At 46.3% G+C, this 13,488-nt stretch overlaps 2 protein-coding genes across 2 annotated transcripts; both read left to right on the top strand.

Annotated features, from left to right (window-relative positions):
* Positions 1-451: 451 nt before the first annotated feature.
* LOC117842734 (F-box/FBD/LRR-repeat protein At2g04230-like) lies at positions 452-7,486 on the top strand. The gene is made up of 4 exons (XM_034723238.1): positions 452-874; positions 4,464-5,497; positions 6,099-6,275; positions 6,917-7,486. The coding sequence occupies exons 1-2, from the start codon at positions 452-454 to the stop codon at positions 5,253-5,255; spliced, it is 1,215 nt and encodes a 404-aa protein (XP_034579129.1). The 3' UTR covers positions 5,256-5,497; positions 6,099-6,275; positions 6,917-7,486.
* A 1,231-nt stretch (positions 7,487-8,717) lies between these two features.
* Positions 8,718-12,636, top strand: LOC117842846 (uncharacterized). The gene is made up of 3 exons (XM_034723368.2): positions 8,718-8,931; positions 9,660-11,471; positions 12,300-12,636. Exon 2 carries the CDS (start codon positions 10,283-10,285, stop codon positions 11,432-11,434), a length of 1,152 nt encoding a protein of 383 aa, XP_034579259.1. The 5' UTR covers positions 8,718-8,931; positions 9,660-10,282; the 3' UTR covers positions 11,435-11,471; positions 12,300-12,636.
* The last annotated feature ends 852 nt before the right edge of the window (positions 12,637-13,488 follow it).

The raw sequence follows: 13,488 nt of genomic DNA, 5'->3' as shown, positions 1-13,488 counted from the left end.
TCGCCGCCCTGCGTGACATCTTTCCGGCCGCCCGGGAACTTTCTGATGACGATCTCAGGATGGTGGCGCAACAAGCTGCCTGCACTAGTAGCAGCACCTGACGTCGATGCACCTCCAGCATCACCTACGGTTGCACTTACACTCATGAATCAGTGTAATCTTAACATACTGGTTTGGAACACGAGAGGCTTGAACGCGAGGAGCCGTAGAGACTATCTCCGTACGGTAGTGGCATGCAGATGCGAATGCATCGATCGTGTGTATCCAGGAGACCAAATTGGCTGTAATTACCCCCTTCCTCGTCAGTGAAATGCTCGGAACGCGATTCTCGAGCTTCGCTTATTTGCCGTCTTCGGGTGCCAGTGGGGGAATTCTTGTGGCCTGCAGGAGACCGGAGGTGCTCGGCACCGTCTTGCACATCGGGCGGTTTTCAGTTACTGTGACCATCGCCATGGAAGCTAACATTGAGCAATGGTTCTTAACCTCTGTCTATGGTCCACAGCCTGATATCGATAAGGTGGAATTCCTAGATGACCTACGGTCCATCAAAAACCGCCTGGATGGCCCCTGGATGATTGCCGGTGATTTCAACTTGATTCTCCACGCTTCTGACAAGAACAATGTCAACATCAACCGTAGGAACATGGGCAGGTTCAGGCGCTTTGTAGATGAGATGCACTTGAAGGACGCCTTTCTCCACGGGCGTCGCTATACCTGGAGCAACGAGAGGGATAACCCCACAATGGAAAAATTGGACAGGGTGCTCGTCACGGTGGATTGGGAGCTGAACTTTCCCTTCTGCTACCTCCAAGCCCTCTCCTCGGACATCTCTGATCATTGTCCCTTCCTCCTAGCAACCAATGCTTCTTTTCACGTTAAACGACGATTCCACTTTGAAAATTGGTGGCTCAAGATCCCTGGATACCTTGAGGCCGTGCAAGAGGGCTGGACTTGCCAAGAAACAATCACTGATCCCCTATCCCGGATCGATGCCAAGCTAAAAAAACACGGCCAAAAAACTCCAAAGTTGGAGCCAACGCGGTGTGGGCCAAATCAAAACTCAACTTCTCATTGCGAAGACAGTAGTGTTGTGGTTGGATAAGGCTCAGGAGGCACGGCAGCTATCTCACGACGAAATGCAGCTGCGAAAGGAGCTCAAGCTTAAGGTGCTGGGCCTTTCCTCCTTGGAGCGTCTACGCTCGCGCATCACATTCTTGAAAGATGCATGGCGACGCGAACACCAAGCTTTTCCACTTGCAGTCAAGTAACAGAACAAAGAAGAAGCATATTGCCCAACTACACACTGACGATGGCGTTGCAATAACGCAGCAAGAGAAAGAAGAGGTGCTGTTTCAGTACTTCACAAGCATCATGGGCACGGCACATCAATGTTCAGAAGCCATCAACCTCCTGGCACTGCACTGGGGATTCAGCCGGCTCAACTCTCCCATTTGGAAGCGCCATTCTCTGAGGAGGAGGTGTGGTGCACAATCAAGTCCCTGCCTAATGACAAATCACCGGGTCCTGATGGATTCACGGCTGAGTTTTACAGATCAGCATGGCAAGTGATTAAGGAGGACATAATGGCTGCTTTCAACGCCTTTTACAGAAGTGGCTGTACACAGTTGCACCGGCTAAATGGGGCGCTCATTACACTCATTCCTAAAGGGCCTGAACCTAAGAACCCAGGAGATTACCGCCCCATAAGCCTGATCCATAGTTTCGCAAAATTGGTTGCAAAGCTTCTGTCAAGATTGATAAGCGCCGACTTGTTGACAAGATCACTAAAAGCATGCCGACTTGGCGAGCACCCCTCATGAACAAAGCTGGGAGGCTGACAACTGTGAAATCTGTCATGAGTGCCATTTCCATCCACACCATTATCTCCTTGAAAATCCGGGACTGGGTCACACACGAAATTGATAAGCGCCGCCGGGGATTTCTTTGGGCAGGGAAAGAAAAGTGCCAGGGTGGACAGTGCATGGTAGCCTGGACCGGTGTATGCAGGCCGATGAAGTTTGGAGGTTTGGGAATTCAGGACCTGAAGATAGCCTCCTATGCCCTACGGCTGCGATGGTTATGGCTGCAGCGAACAGATGCTAATAGGCCATGGAAACATTTGCAAATTCAGTTTGGAGATGACCTACTACTCTGTCAGATGTTTCAGGCATCAATCACTGTGCAATTAGGAGATGGTAACCTGGCACTGTTCTGGAAGGATAAGTGGAAAGGTGATGAATCCCCATGTGACATTGCGCCGGATCTATGTAGATTGATCAGACCGAAGACTGCAAAAACAAGAACAGTTGCTGGAGCTCTTTTGGACAGACGGTGGATTGCCGATATTGTCGGACGGCCAACAATCAATGCATTGCTGCAGTACATCCAACTGTGGCACATAACCGATAGTGTCCTGCTTCAGCCGGGGATCGAAGACATCGTTTCATGGAAATGGGAACCGTCAGGCACTTACACGGCAAGATCGGCCTACCAATTTCTATTCCAAGGAGCCATAACTTTCCCTGCAGCCAACGCGATCTGGAGGACTTGGGCACCATTGAAAGTTAAGTTCTTCATGTGGTTAGCCGTCAGAGATAGGTTGTGGACTGCTGAACGAAGGCACAGACGGGGGCTGCAAGATAGTACTGATTGTGCTCTGTGTGATCAATGAATTGAAACTGCTGACCACCTCTTTGGGTCATGCTGCTATACCCAGGAGATCTGGTTCGCCGTCAGTAGGGTCCTGAACATCCAAGTCCCAAGTCCTGGACTGACAGTAACAGATTGGTGGATGCAGTTGAGAGGGGGAATGTCCAAGCACAGGAAGAAAGGATTTGATTCATCGTTCATGTTGATTTCCTGGACTATCTGGAAAGAAAGAAATGATAGTCTTTAGCAGATCACCAGCCCAATCCGCTGCCCATCTGACCACGACCATTCTACATCGGGCTCAGCTATGGATGGAAGCCGGTGCTAAACATATGGCAACTTTGGGATGGCCGGCTGCAGCTGTTGGGGCTAGGGGCCTTTAGTCTATTAGCCTGGACAGTTTTCACATCAAGTTGTTGTTTTTTCATTTTGTAATACAGTTCCTACATCCTAACCGTGTGCGTGTGCCCTGACGGCCTGCGGTGTAAGAACGTTGTACTAATTTCTTCTTCTTAATGCAAAGATACGCAGCTCTCCTGCGTATTCTCGAAAAAATTATGCAAACATACCAAAGGAGTTCAGTATGCAGGATCGACGAGGCCCAGCAAGCAAAACCTATCCCTATGATTACTGGCAGTAGTAACATTGATCCCTCGTTTTAGAGGAACATGATCCCATCCAAACCAAATTTGTTGATGGCCCATGATTCTCACTGTCCTTTTTCTACTCCAGTGTGTAGCCTGCTACAGAGGTACCTGCATAAAAAAATATAGCACCATCTGCTAATGACAATTCGTTTTCTACCAGCCTGACTAAGCGCTAACAAATTCATAGCAATTGTGGTTGCTAGACGTGTGCTTCTAGAGCTTGGATGCTTATGAAAATGCCAAAAGTCCTCTGGTGTATGTGGAAATTCCAAAAGCAGTTTTTGAAATGCCTCGACTAAAACAAACTGGCAATTAAGTATAAAGCATGACCAAGTGGTGAGTGCTTTGGAGGCACATCGATAGCCTTACTGTTGACAGATCATGGCAGGGCTGTAGAAAAACCAAACTGTGGGCACTTTGGATGGTATTGGAACACTAAGATTCTTCTTTTCGGTACTCTCTCCGTTCCAAATTATAAATCGTTTTGGCTTTTCTAGGTGCATAGATATATCTAGATGCACAATAATATCTATGCACCTAGAAAAGGCAAAACGATCTATAATTTGAAACGGAGGGAGTAGTAATATTGCCCAAAATTAGCTATCCTTTAAAGGAAAAAAAGATCATCAAGCAACAAATAACCAGAAAATATGGGGCATTGCATAATTTAGTTCAAAACCATCAGCCACAATAGCATCCAACAGTAAGATTGTCAACAAGTTATAGCTATTGCATAGGTAGCTTAGAATAAAAATGCTATTCCTTCATAGTCAAAATCTAAAAGTAGCTTTTGAAAAGCCTTAGCTAGAACAAGCATGCCAGTAATTGCAAAGGATAACCAAACGGTGTACGTTTTGGATGGTATTGGATCATACCAAGATTCCTTGGTGGTATTGTTCTGTATCAACACATCGTGACAAAAATAGTAGAAACCAAATCATAGGCACTTACAAAAGGTATTGGGGACGCCTAGATTCTTTTTTCGGTTGTACTTTTTCAAAACTGGTATTTGAAGAATAAACTATAAATCCTGGAAATGAGAATTTTGTACTTCAGATCTTCGAAACTCTCTTTGATAAATGTTAAAATTCAAAATTTTGTGCATTATATTTTGTAACTATTTTTGGATATATTTGAGATCTCACCGTTCACAGTTCGCTTGCGTAGCCGCGCAACACATGGGGGGCGAGCCTTTCCCCTTCACCTTCCCTTCCGAAGCCAAGCCTTCGCGGCGGCGAGCTCTCCGCCAAGCTCTTCGAGGACGACGCCGGCGTGGACCGCCTCAGCGCGCTCCCCAACGACGTCCTGCTCCGCATCCTCCTCTGCCTCGGGGACGCCGCCGCCGCCGGTCGGACCAGCGTCCTCGCCGGCCGCTGGCGCCGCCTCCGGGCGCTGCTCCCGGAGCTCCGCTTCCCGTTCTCCCCCGATCCCGGTGTCATCGAATCAGCTCTGAAAGCCCATGAAGCGGCCCTCAGCTGCCTCGACGTGGTGACGGAGGACGCCGCCCCCGAGTCCGTGGCGGCGTGGCTCCCCCTCGCCGCGCGCCGCCTCTCCGGCAGCCTCACCTTCACCAATCGGGTACCGGAGAAGAAGAACGCCAACGAGGGCGGCGAGAAAAGAGGTGCCTTTGACCTCCCGTTCCTCGAGAACGCCACCACCGTCTCCCTCGACCTCGGCTGCCTCGGCGTCGCCGTCCCACCAGCCGGCGTCTTCGCGCGCCTCACCGAGCTCTCCCTGAGCAACGTCCATCTCCGCGGCCCGTGCGCGCTCGGCGACGCCGTCTCCTCCCGGCGGTGCCCGTGCTTGGAGAAGTTCACCGTCAGCGACATCCTAGGGGTGAGCAATCTCACAATCCGTTCCGATTCTCTCCGGCATATGGAGCTGGCCTACATGCGGCCATGCGCGGCTTGCAGAAGCTCACCGTCGTCACGCCGGCGCTCGAGCACTTCACCGTGCTAGCCTGCTTCTATCGAAGCCGGAATCGACCGGTGGCCGACATCTCGGCCCGTCAGCTGAAGGAGCTCAGGTGGGGGGATTTGTTTGATCGAAGCACTGTCAAACTTGGAAGGATGAAGCATCTCGAGTTTCTGTGCCCGGACTTGTTTCTTGTGTATGGATCTTCACCCAACAACCCTTGCCTTGCGCTCTTGTGGTGCTTTAAGATCATCAAAGAACTTTGCCTCACAGTGATTTATCTACCGGTGAGTTCATCACTTCCTCTCTTATTTGCAACCATGTCATCTTGCATGGTAACGTTCTAGTATGTTTGACGGCTAATTTGGGCAGGGAGATTTGAGAGGGCACCCACATTCACTAGGCCATTAAACACTCGAATTTCCTAATAGTTGACAAAACCCGTATTAGTTGACAGCCATGGAGACTGTTTGTTAGACTTTATTTAGAAAAAAAAGCTTCGCTCTAATAAACTGCAAGAAGCACCCTAATCAAGTAAGGGATGTGTTATTTAGACTGTTTGTTCAATGCAACATGTGAGTGTATACAGATTACACAACTTTGTGGATAGTGGGAAATTTAGTCATGAAAAATTCCCACCTTTTTGGTTTTCCATGTCCTGCAACATCTCTGAGCACATTCAGTCTCTACTCTTTCCTAATATATCATGGCGAGACATGAGATCCACAGTTTTGTTTGTAGAGAACTAGTAGTATGTTTCTTTTAGGTATGCAAAAAACCAGATTTTGGTATATATGAAATCTAAGGTGAACTTATTACAGATGTTACTGACCCTGTCCAAAATGACATAATTCCCATTTTGTATGGTGACTTCCTGCTGACACACAGGACATTAATGACGAACAATACTTGTTGGAAGGCATGAAAATGCTCCCGGCTGTTACGTCTTTGACCCTGTGTGTAACTACAAATGGACATGCCTTTGGGGCCAGCTTATTTCATATTCTCAAGTTGTGTTCTGGTACAAAAAAGCTCGATCTGGAATTTTCTCGTGACAATTTGGAGGTGAAGTTACTCTCTGCTTATATAATATGCATCTGCATTTCTTGGTTCACCAAACCCTGTTCTGCCAGCGACCTTAGGTATTGGTTGCATGTTTATATTTTTGTTGCAAACTTCATCTGTTGTAACTGGCTTACTTATGTCCTAATGATGACAGTTTACTCTATAGTATTGAGTTTTGACTGAATGATATAGCATTTCGGGAGTGAACACCCATAACCTTTTTAAGTTACTGTTGTCATCTTTGAAATAAATTGCAGTAAATTGACTGAATTGTTGTAGGAGGCTTGATGTTGATAATACAACTAGGAGTTATGAGATGATAGTAAGCTTTGTGTACTTGATTTTTGAAAGTTCCTATACTTCTACTGGATAACCTAATTTGTAATGCCAATTGAAAGCCTTCTTCAGTTTATTATATTTATTTATCGCAGGATACTATAGGATTTTGTGGAATTTTATAAAAATCTTGTTTCCTATACCACCTTCTCTTAGCTCAGAACAATTATATTACTTCAATCCAATGGCTGCCGTTTAAAAATTTCTATGTGGAATCCTTTTTTGCTAATGTTGATGTGTCTTGATAATTGTCAAGCTACTCTTAGTCAGTTGGCCTTACTAAGGTAAAATGTTCCTTGTTTCAGGATCAAACTGCTTGCCCACCTGGTTGCATTTGTGATGAGCAACAAAACTGGAAAGCCGAGGAACTCTAGTTGAATCACCTCCAAGAAGTAGAAATCACTGAGTTTAGAGGATCTGAACATGAAGTTACCTTTGTGAAGCAACTATTCAAATGGGTGACAGTGCTAACAAATATGACAGTAACTTTCAATTCTTTGGAGACTGACCATATGAAGTTGCTTTTGCGAAGCGAATATTTGATTGGGCGGCAGATCTGAAAAAGATGACAATAATTTTCGACCATTCCGTCACTGAAAGAAAGGCTGACAGAAACATGTGTGGTGCATCGCGACGAAGACGAGACGCCGTCCCACTTGTTTGCTGCACATATGGTCATGGTACCGGGTATTGACTTTTGAGCAGTAGTTGTCTTCATTTTGTACAAGGTGCTATAGCACTGCTGCTTGTATCTTCTTTTCTCTGTGTGTGGTGTACCATGCCATGTATCAATGTTGTATCGTTAAAATGTTGCCATTCTTGGCTATAAAATAATGTACTGCATCCTTGTTTACATATGACATTTCATTTCACAAGTTTGTTGGCTCGTTCAAGAGTGATGTGCTTCTCCTGCGTTTCAAAGGGAAATTAAACCAAATTGCTGTTTTTATTACCATTATTCAGTCAACCCGGAGATGGTCCAAGATTGCAAATCATGTTCCCATAAGACCACTTCCATATAATAATTAAGAACCACCCTTCACATTTGCAACCATAGAGACCTGTGTAGCCCCTAAGCACATGGGAAGAGACTTTAGAACTAGAGCATGTTTATAGAGAAACTATAAGCATATATTGAATCCAAACTTTCAATGGCCACTTCTGCATACATGCACAGTAACACAAAGTTAAACTTGTCAGTTCATGTAAATAAGAAAGGATACAAAGCAATATGATATACTAGCATTTACTTTTTTTAGCAAACATATAATATATGTTGATGTGTCTAGAAAATGCAATGGTGAGTACTTTGTTCTAAATCTGACAAAGTGGGGACATTTTTCTTTGGTAATTTTGTCAGCCTGTTGGAAACGCACAGTATGTGTGGGAAGGTGATTAAATTGTTGCATTGCAGACTCATATTTGATTTCCTACTTAATTTGGGGCGTGTTTTTTATTTATATGATAATAAGGTGTAGCCCTTGTAGCTAGGTAGAGTCTAGTTGATGGCACTTACATGATAAACTGTGAATACTAAAAGGGTAGGGTTCCTTTCATAGATGAAGATAAAAAAAAAAGTGATTGTACCGTTCTTACAAGCTTGAAATTCCCAAAAAGAAAAGAAAAAAAAAGGAGAGACACAGATAACAAAGTGGGCTGAAAACAAAACCAAAAGAAGCCCACGAACAAACTAAGGGGGAGAATCAGCCCACAAACAAACCGAAAAGCACACAGCAAGCTGCACAAATCGTCCCCTTTCTATGGATCTCACCGGCGGCGAGGTCCCCGCCAAGCCCTCCGCCGCCGCCGGCGAGGACCGCCTCAGCGCACTCCCCAACGACATTCTGGTCCTTATCCTGCTCCGCCTCGGCACCGCCGCCGCCGCCGGCCGGACCAGCGTCCTCTCCCACCGCTGGCGCCGCCTCTGGGCACTCCTCCCGGTGCTCCGCTTCCCCGTCGCCTCGCTGCCCCGCCTCATCTCCTCCGCGCTCGCCGCTCGTGACGCGGCTCTCCGCCACCTCCGCGTGGAGAGACGGTGGGCGCCGCGCCGCAACGCCCCCCCCCCCCCCCCCCCCCCCCCGAGTCCGTGGCGGCGTGGCTCCCCGTCGCCGCGCGCTGCCTCTCCGGCGATCTTCTCTACCGCAACGTGGCTTTGCTGCCTGGGGGCGGGGAGGAGGATGGTGCCGGGGAAAGGGGCGCCTTTGAGCTGCCCTGCTACGAGAATGCCACCCTCATCTCCTTCTACCTGGGGTTTCTCGGCCTCGCCGTGCCGCCCGCCGGCGTCTTCGCGCGGCTCACCGAGCACACTGCCTATATGTGGGTGAGTCATACTCCCTCTCTTGTCTGGAATTATCAATATGAGCATGTACTTACTTGGGTACATGTTTAAGAACTGGACACAAACATCCATTAAGATGCCATATGTGACACAACAAGCAAGATGGATCCAAGAATAAAATGAACTAATGTATGACTAGTAGGTAAATAAAATGAAGTAATTTTCTTAAACTACTTCAGGCACACAACGCGTGAAGACTTATTTTTCGAAAAACATAGCTTCGGTTTAACATTGAAACAAGTGTCAAGTAAGGGGCGTGTCATCCGAACCACACCCAATGCGACGTGTTGGGATACGCATAATTGCGGAGCTCGAGACTCGTATTTGAGGATAGGTGCATGAAACGTTCTCACGTATCATGCTTTGTTCAGGTCAATGCAACATTACTAATCTCCTGCCATCAACATTCCTTCGTTCAAATGGCTTAAGCCCAGGGCAAACCTGCTCCCATTTTCCTCTTCATGTATGCAATTCTGTGGCAAGCAAGCATTTCCACTTATATTAATTAAGCCTTTCTAGAATTAGTATGGCTTATCAATCTCCTGGCCCAGTCCATAGGTTCACTGAGTAGGAAGACATGTGCATAAAGAAATTCTGGAATGTTACAGAAATGAATGCGACAGAAACCTTACCTATTTCATGTTCTTGGCTTTCCTTTCATTTCACTTTACTCGTAGGTCACTCTTTTCCAATATCTCTTGATTGGGCAGATGTCAGAGTTTACATGGCACATCAGACATCAGGAGTGGGTTGTTATCTTATACAAGGCCATCTTATATCTATAGTTTCCTGCAAGTTAAAGTTGACAACACTGGCCAGCTTGTAAAGAATACCTCAAAATGAGATGATGTTTCATCTCTTTCTAGATGATTCCTTTTATATGTGGCTTCCTATGGAAACACATGACATAGGTAACTATCAATACTTGATGCATGGCAGGACAGCGCTACCAGACATTCATTTCTTGCACTTGATGGTAATTGCAAACAGACATTCCTTCAGTTCTTGCGTTGCCATAATTGCCGTGCCACAGATTGCAGCAGCAGTAGCCGCCACCACCACCGTGCGTGGCGCTTTGCAAACCCCCTTCCAATAAACAAGAGCAAGCTTTGGCTATTTGCGGCTCCCCGCCCCAGAAATCCCGCAGGAAACTCTCCACCATCCAAGAAAAAGAGCGCCTTTTTGGCCGGCTGGCTGCCATCTTCTCACGAGTTTGGCGAGGTTTTGGAGCAAGCGCAGGCCTTTCTGCTGAATATCCCAAAGGCCTTCTTGGTCCTTGGTTGGAATTGCGGAGCTCTGTGCTGAGGCTGGGGTTGGTGTTTTCTCGTCGGAGATGGAGGGGAATCTGTCACCGCAAGCACTGATCCCGAGCGGAGTCCCCTTCGATCTGGGACAGCCGCTCCACTTTGCTGCCCAACCCCAGGTGGTTCAGGTTCACCAGGGTGTGATCGCTGCCACCACCATGAACAAGATTCAGGAGTTTGGGAATGTGGTGGAGGCCTCGCTGAGAGAAGAGGAGGGCGCTGATGATGGCAAGGCGGCTGTCTCGGCCTCCCAATGGCCCCGGGTCAAGTGGACCAGCGACATGGTCAAGCTGCTCGTGTCGGCTGTGTCCTACATCGACCCAGACCACGGCACCAGCAGCGGGAGGAGGAAGCACACCATGCTCAAGATGAAGGGCAAGTGGAGGCTGGTCTCTTCAGCCATGACCGAGAGGAAGTTCACCGTGTCGCCGCAGCAGTGCGAGGATAAGTTCAATGACCTCAACAAGAGGTACAGAAGGCTCACAGAGATCCTTGGCCAGGGTATGGCTTCTGAGATCGTCAAGAAACCGGCGCTCCTTGAACAGGTGAGCCTATCTGGGAAGCTCAGGGAGGAGGCTAAGAAGCACCTGAGGTCGAAGCACCTCCACTATGAAGAGATGTGCTCCTACCACAACCATAACCGGTCATGCCTGCCTGATGATCCGGCCCTTCAGAGGTCGCTGCATATGGCACTTAGGAGTCTGGATGAACAGGGAAAGAAGTGCTCGTTTGGATATGGTGATGAGGATGATCCGATGTTGGTTTCTGATGGTGACGATGAGGATGACGGGTTTAATGTTGATCATCGTCACTCCAGAGTTCATGGCACCAAGAAGCAGAAGCATGATCATGAGGGGGGACATTGTGGGTCTGATCTGTCAAAAGTTGTTGCCGTTGATGCAAATAGAATGTTTCCTGAGAGAATTGGTGGTTCGGCTGCTGAGAAAAATCCAATTGGCATGAATGCAATTCAAGTCGAGAGAGAACGTCTGAAGATAAAAGGAGAAATGCTGAAACTTGAGCAGAGCCATTTGAAGTGGCTGAAGTCCAGCGAGGAGGAGGACAGGGAACTGCAGAAGATGAAGCTGGAGAATGAAAGGATGCAGCTGGAGAATGAGCAGCTGGAGCAGGAGCTGAAGCTTAAGGAAATTGAGATGGGCATCAAACCAAAGAGGATTTAGTGATTACAGGAAGGAAATGTCAGAACTAGAGTTGCTGGTAATCCTTTTGTCCATTGCAGTATCTTACATATTAGGATATATTACATTAATTTTCATCTTAGCTAACTGTATATCAGTTAAGTCAATGACTCTTCATTTTGACATCTGAATATGGTACTTAGTGTTATCATGTTATCCTTCTCACTGCAATTGGATATGTTATCCGTTGATTGAGCTGTGTGTTTTTGTTTCATTCGCTGTGTCATTATTATGACGTCTCACCAATTATTCAAGGATCTGGTTTGTACTGATTCTGTGGGATATGACATTGAGGGGATGTCTCAATGTGCCTTTTGAATGCCTTTGTTATATCAATGCCAACCAAGAGTTGGTTTAGCTCATTGTTCAGTTTCAGAAATGCTTTGGCGTTGAACTGATATTTAGGATAGCTCTGCTGGACTCATGTATTGTATGCTGTATCTACCATCTTTCATGATTAATATGTAGAATCAATACTGGAATCCTAGCAGATATTCATCTCTACAAACTACCATTTAAAAACATGGTCTGCATTTGTTTGGGCAATAGGTGGGCTACAAGCCTACAACTCCTGTTAAACATTCTAAAGATTTTATACTCTATGCTTACTTCTGTTTATATTCTGATGCTTTTTCGATGCATGTAGTGTCCACTTTGCAGGTCATTAGCTGACAGTAGCTCCTGGACAGTGCCCAGGAATTCTTTAGCAAATGCTTTTTTTTTCCTCATGTCTTGATGCATTATATAGAAGTATTATTCCAATCTGATAGTTATTGACTTTCCTATCTTTTGTTATTATCCAGCAATGCCAGGTAATGTTACTAAGCTAATTCGCTTCTCGTTTCAGGAACAATCTGCATGCCCATCAGGTTGTGGTTGTGAATTTAGAGGATCTGAACATCTGATGGTATCATCACCGGAAGCATGGCCAAGGAGTCGCACCAGATGCTACGGAGCTTCTCTCAGCCAGAAATATGTGTGGAATTTTACATGTATCAGGATAAGAATAAGACTAAGGTGTTCTATGCACCTGAAGACCAAAGTTGTGGTTTAAGTGCTGTACTTTCTTTTTCAGTTTTCTTCTTTATGGTAAAGACTGCAGTGCTTGAGAGCATTCGGTCTGATGCTAGCAGATCCTTAAAAAAATGTTAAGATCCTTTCGTACTATGGTTTATGTTGTTTTATCATGTTTTGTGTTTTGGATATGGTGTATATAGTTTAAGTGTTATTTTCAGAAGCTGAAACACAAAAAAGGTAAACCGTTCGATCTATAAATCCGCTTGGACGGTCCTAAATATTCCAAAATCAGCTGGTGGCTGCCCCCGTTGTTGACGTCAACGACTATTGTGCTACGAGCGCGGCACCCGACGTCACCGCCTGGCTGGTGGCTGCCCTCGTCGTTGACGTCGACGACTGTGCTACGAGCGCGACACCCGATGTCACCGCCGCCGGGAGTGAGATCATGGCGATTGACAACGGCGCCATGGCCGCCATGGCCGGGATCTTGACTGAGAGTGGTGCAGCCAACACCGGCACCGCCGTCAATCTCCGGAGCGCCGCCGCTGCACTAAATCCGTAAGTCTACTTAGAGAATAGAGAGGATAAACAGAAGGTGCAGCTTAGTTTTAATTTTGACTTGTTTGATTTCAGTCTATTGTTATGCAATCATTCATTGATATATGCATGTAGCTGTGTTAGCTAGGGTCATCAGTGACCCGGATAGATGAATTATTATCAGTTTCAACAAGATTTTGCTACACATTTTCAATGCAATCTGTGTATTTTTTTTAGTTTACAGAACTGAGCATGGTCCGGAATGAACACTAATTTGATTCGGAATCAATTTTGCTGCCTTTTTGCTAGTATTATAAGAACTTATGACTATATTATGTTATGGTAATTGCATTTTCACCTTCATCTTTGCCATGCAATTGTACTCCATGCATATTGTCAGCAATGTGTTCTTTTTGTCACTTTGTTTCTAGGATAGGATAACTAGCTTGTTCCAAGCTAACAGTTTAAAATAACTTATTGGC

Source organism: Setaria viridis, chromosome 2, assembly GCF_005286985.2.
Source record: "Setaria viridis chromosome 2, Setaria_viridis_v4.0, whole genome shotgun sequence".
In the NCBI taxonomy this organism is placed as follows: domain Eukaryota; kingdom Viridiplantae; phylum Streptophyta; class Magnoliopsida; order Poales; family Poaceae; genus Setaria; species Setaria viridis.
Note: the sequence above shows the minus strand (reverse complement) of the source record. Positions and strands in the feature narration are given on the sequence as shown.

What these genes read in the sequence shown, in the direction of transcription:
- LOC117842734 (XM_034723238.1), top strand. Translation starts at nt 452, where the DNA reads ATGGAAGCTAACATTGAGCAATGGTTCTTAACCTCTGTCTATGGTCCA. An exon ending in CAACCAATGCTTCTTTTCAC is followed by an intron (nt 875 to 4,463) that starts GTTAAACGACGA and finishes TCGCTTGCGTAG; the next exon opens with CCGCGCAACACATGGGGGGC.
- LOC117842846 (XM_034723368.2), top strand. Translation starts at nt 10,283, where the DNA reads ATGGAGGGGAATCTGTCACCGCAAGCACTGATCCCGAGCGGAGTCCCC.